Below are 4,885 nucleotides of genomic sequence, written 5' to 3'. Positions count from 1 at the left end.
GATGCGCCGGCTGCGGCAGAGCCGTCAGAGCCGCGGGAGCAGCCAGAGCGCGGCCGCGTTTTAAAGCTGCAGGGCGGTATTTCAGAGGAGGCGCTGGAAGGGCAGGGGCTTCCCGGAAAGGCACTTCAACAAAGCGAATGTCTGTGCCTTTTCGCAGAACCACGGAATCGTTTGGCTTAAAAAAGAACTTTAAGCTCATAGAGTCCCCCCGTTTCCCAGCACTGCCAGGTCCCCACTGACCCCTGTCCCCGAGCAGCACCTCCACACGGCTGGAAAACCCCTCCAGGGATGGGGACCCCACCACTGCCCTGGGCAGCCTGGGACAGGGCTCGACAATCTCAACGGGAAAGAAATGGTTCTTCTTGTCTGACCTAAACCTCCCCTGGTGCAACTTTTGCAGCGATTAAAATAATGATGCCTAAATTATATGCTGAAATGAACATACACAATGTCTTGAAGGTTTTGTTACACTATAGCTGGGCTTTTTTATAACCTTGGAAAGGTGGGGTTAAGAGATAACAAAGCAAAGGGCAGAATGACAACTCTACATCAGGAGATAGCTGTTGCGGAAGGGAAGGGAAGGGAGCAATTTCCCAGCAGTATGCCTGTACTGGTGATGGGGCTGCTGCCATGTGCCTTCACCAGGCAGTTGCGCAGCACTGGAGCAGGTTGTTGAGGGATATTATGGAATTTCCATCCCTGAAGGTTTTTGAGATTCAGCAAGTGAGGCTTGGGTGACTGATGTGATCTAGTGTTGGGGAATGTCCCATGTGGATAGAAGAGCCGGGCTCCTGGACATCCTCGCAGCCAGCATGTCAGAGGTTTTATGGGCAGGATCACAAAAGAGGGAGAGGAGCCAGCACGGCTTGTGGTGACGACTGTGTATGTACCTCCTGCACTTCTGCAGAGTGCCAAGTTGTGGTGAATCAACCCTTCAGACACAGCCAGCTGCTCTCAGAAACAGTGTTTGGTTTGTCTCTGGAGGGGTTTGTGGCACCTCTGCCATGGGTCACCGAGTTTGGCTCACAGAATGTGCTGGTCACACGAGATTCAGACAGTATTCCTGACAGCTGCCGGGGAGGTGGAACGTACGGGTCATCTGCTGTGCCTTTTTTCTGCAAATAATTCTTCATTTCCCAGCTCTCTGTAGCTTCTGTATGATCCCAGTGATCTCATCTGCTAAGGGTGGCTCTTACATCTTTTTCAAAGTTTTTCCAGTGATGCACAACACTAGAAATTTAGTAAAAAAATACTCATCAGTAAAAAATAAAAATTCACTAGATAGAATGAATTTTCAGACTCCAAATAAGAACATACCTCAGTAAAAAAAGGCAGAGAAAAAAAGGCAGTAACTTGTACAAGACGCTGGACGTTTTAGAAGTCAAAGTATTGTACCACTTGAAAGCCTCCTTGTGTCCGTAAGGCTTCCTTGTCCTTGGCTCTGTCTGCTGGCACCTCTAAAAGGATCCTGTGTTCTGAGTTTATTTTTCTTAGCTGGCTGTTTTTCAGCTAACCTGGACTGAGATGAGAATGTTTTGTTGTCCACTATCTTTTCTACAAGTGTCTTAATTATTCTAGTTTTATGTAGTTCCAAAACCAAAATATTGGCAGTGTTTTTCATGGGTGGTACTAGAAGAGTCACGTAATAAAAACATCAGGAATCCATCACACAAATGTAAGATATGAAACCTTAGGACAGGGTAGACAGCAGGGAGAGCCTGTTGTGCATAAGCAAACAGGAACCTGCAATGTAGTTGAAAATCTTCCTTTCTCTTTGCCTTGCCGTAGTTCACTTTCAGTGCCTGGGGACTCGGGATGTCTGTTCACATCCGGCGAAGTCGAGGCTGTTGAGTGTCCAGAAGAGAAACCCAGAAGTGTCTAAATTCGAAATACAATATAGAGCTCTGCAAGGGCCCACAAACCAAACTTCATGCCTTGACGAGCATCTATGGATGAAGCTTAAGATTACCAGGAGCTGAACGTTTTTCAGCTGATACAATTTTTAGGAGCTTTCAAAAAAATTAGCACTAATGCTTTCTTGTTTCATCTTTTCTTCAGGCATAAAGGGGACATCTGGCTGCGAGATCTCTGAAGGCTAAAGGTAGGTGGCAATTGTTTCTTTACTGTGGTGTGTGTCATTTTGAATTGTAGCTACTTGCAGTGTTCCTATTTTAGACCGAAGTTGGGTTTTCATTATTTTTTTAGTTTGGATACTGTGCAGCAGTTGTTTGGGTTCTGTGGTACAGCGTGATGGTGCGGTGGGGATTGCAAACCTCGCTGTTTTCCTGCAAGGCGGGAGCCAGAGCAGCTTCTAGGTTTTACATACGCCGCAGCTGCACTCTAGGCAATTCAAAGCCACCTTTTAGATCATGATGTTAAATTAATTCAGGATTAATGTGTAGGAAATCAATGTGATGTGCAGCAGAAATGTCCATCGAATGAGGCAGGAAATGGTAATGGCTTTTATTTGTTCGTAGATGGAAGCAGGAAGAATGCTAGTAGTGGGTTTTACAAAGAGCAGAATGGGAGCAAGTATGAAATCTGTGCTCCCATTAAACTTCCCGTTTGCATCAAGCAGTTATGGGATGAGATAGAATGTGTGGAATGTTTGTATTCTAGGGACACAGTAATACACAGGTAAGGGGCGCAGTAACTTCCTTGTCTTATCTGAGCATCACACACAAATCGTTGAGGCTTTGGCTCAAGAGCAAAGGCGTAGGATGAAGTGTCAGGGGGTTGTATATTGGTTCGTTGTTTTGCCTGGGATGAGATTCTTTCAATAGCGCATCGAAGTTGTCCATCCGGAAGCCAGCGTTTAGGTTTGAAGGCTCATGTTGTGCTCCCACCAGATGGCACCAGGACACGAGCCACCGCCTCATGGCGGGGGGTGGCTTTTCGCTTCCTTCCCACTACCCTGCAGTCCCTCGAGGGGTTCCGTTTGTGAAAACCCCTCTCTTCAATGGATGGCTTTAAATCTGCGTTAGCGAGTGTTCCTGCTATCCCACACCTCAACCGTTTTTAACATGTACCTGCTCTAGCGCTGGGGTGGGTTCCTTACATGCCTGGGGAGGGCTATACCGCACATGTCGTGTGTGGTGCGGCAGGATACCCCTCCAAATGGCACGTGTGGGTCAGGAGCCGCAGTTCTAGGTGAGGAATGAAGGGAGACTGATACCTCAAAGCTTGTTGAATCCTTTTTATTAGTCAAGAAAACTGGAAAATGAGGTTAGAATAGCAAAATAATTTTATCTATTAATTACTAAACACTATAACAAAGCATGTCTAATTAAATGCCTAATGTGAGCACCATATTTCTAGTGATTGAACAAAGAATTAATGATATATTTAAAGAGCGCCATGAAAATAATGCAGGTAACACCAACAGACTGAAGCAGAAAGTGTATTGTGTGCTGCTAAGAATGGCAATGCAGGCTTTGTTCGTGTGAAAGAACCTCAGTAAAAAGCCACTCTTTTTATCACTTCATACAACAGAACAGAAGTGTTTATCCATTTTGGCTTTGACAAAACACGAGTGACCGGATCCTTTCCAGTGTCAGATTGTGCCTTATATCTTCTCTTCTACTTCCTTAACATGGGATGCCACAATTTTTCCATCTACCACTTCTTCAACAATTGTCTTGATCTTTCTGGTTTTGGTAGGATCTGAATATCATAAACAAAATAAAAAAACTTTTATTGAAGTGTTAAAAATTACAGAGCATCACATGCAGGGGAATGGCTACATCCTTTTCCTTTCAAATTGTCTTCTTGTTACAATGAACTGTGTGGTGTAGCTAAACAGAAGAGTACCTGGGGGTTTATTGAGAAGAAAGACTTTAGAAACAAAATGTTATTCAAATTCTACCTACCCTGAGAAGAATCCAGTGATTGTGTTTGTGATTTGGACCCTGTCAAGGATGAGCTTTCAAGTGTAACTCCCTGTCCTGCGCTCCTGAAAGAGAACCAGAGACACACAGTACTGCAGGCTGTGCGGCAGGATCCGGCAGAGTTCCCGTTCCGGGCTGGCATTGACTGGTGGTGGGAAATGCTGAGCAGAACAGCTCGTTCTCCTCAGCCCGGGTATATCTGTGTTATTTCCGAATCATCGGACGAGCCTCACTGACTTCTGGTGAACGTACACTTATTTTACCTCTTTTTTCCTGGGAAGGATATTGCTAGGGAAAACAGATCAGAGGAGCTGTTTTCTGTAAATAAGTTACGTACACAAGCTCGCCATCCAGCAAGCGACGATAGGTTTCAATCTCCATTTCCAAGCGGGTCTTGATGTCTAGAAGTTGCTGATACTCAGCGTTCTGGCGCTCCATGTCAGCCCTGACCTGGAAGAGCTGAGACTCCAGGTTCCCGATCTGCAGTTGCATTTGAGAGAGCTGAGCGCAGTAACCTCCTTCCGTTTCTGCTAAAGTGTCTTCGAGGGATTTTTTCTGTGTAAGAAGAATATTAAATAATCTTTGATTGAGGAATAAAAATTCTTGACAGAGACAAACCCATCCGAAATAGTTTAATGGTGGGAGTGAGTAAGTGTAACCTCATTACTTAGAGATTTTTAATTTTTTCTTGAAATACCAGTTTGAAAACTGGCCTTTGCTGTTTCACTGACTGTGAACGTACAAGTTCATCTGCTTTACAACTTGCAATCCAATTATATCTGCTACTGCTATTTAGGGACAAAAGAATGCAGGGTTTAATAGGAAGTAATTGCAAGTCATAGATCCTATAGAATAGGGTAAGATCCAACAACACTGCTGAAGCTGGAAGATTTCTTCTGACCAGTCAGCAGCTTCCTCAGAACGTACCATGGCGAGCTGCGATTGCAGTTCGATTTCCAGGCTCTGGAGAGTCCGTTTTAAATCCGTGATCTCACTCT

The 4,885-nt window shown here is 44.9% G+C and overlaps 2 protein-coding genes across 2 annotated transcripts in view; both read right to left on the bottom strand.

Annotated features, from left to right (window-relative positions):
• Nucleotides 1-2,879, bottom strand: part of KRT222 (keratin 222) — an 8,415-nt gene extending 5,536 nt beyond the window's left edge. Inside the window, exon 1 of the mRNA XM_010137511.1 lies at nt 2,681-2,879. Coding sequence (XP_010135813.1) covers nt 2,681-2,879 — 199 coding nt within the window. The remainder of the gene's footprint in view (nt 1-2,680) is intronic.
• Nucleotides 2,880-3,565: 686 nt separating this feature from the next.
• The window catches only part of LOC104494645 (keratin, type I cytoskeletal 12-like), a 4,026-nt gene continuing 2,706 nt past the window's right edge, over nt 3,566-4,885 (bottom strand). Inside the window, exons 7-10 of the mRNA XM_010137510.1 lie at nt 4,815-4,885; nt 4,231-4,442; nt 3,870-3,952; nt 3,566-3,663 (exon numbers count right to left, since the gene is read on the bottom strand). Of these exons, the coding sequence (XP_010135812.1) occupies nt 3,566-3,663; nt 3,870-3,952; nt 4,231-4,442; nt 4,815-4,885 (464 nt within the window). The remainder of the gene's footprint in view (nt 3,664-3,869; nt 3,953-4,230; nt 4,443-4,814) is intronic.

Source organism: Buceros rhinoceros, unplaced genomic scaffold (assembly GCF_000710305.1).
Source record: "Buceros rhinoceros silvestris isolate BGI_N320 unplaced genomic scaffold, ASM71030v1 scaffold6776, whole genome shotgun sequence".
NCBI lineage: Eukaryota > Metazoa > Chordata > Aves > Bucerotiformes > Bucerotidae > Buceros > Buceros rhinoceros.
Note: the sequence above shows the minus strand (reverse complement) of the source record. Positions and strands in the feature narration are given on the sequence as shown.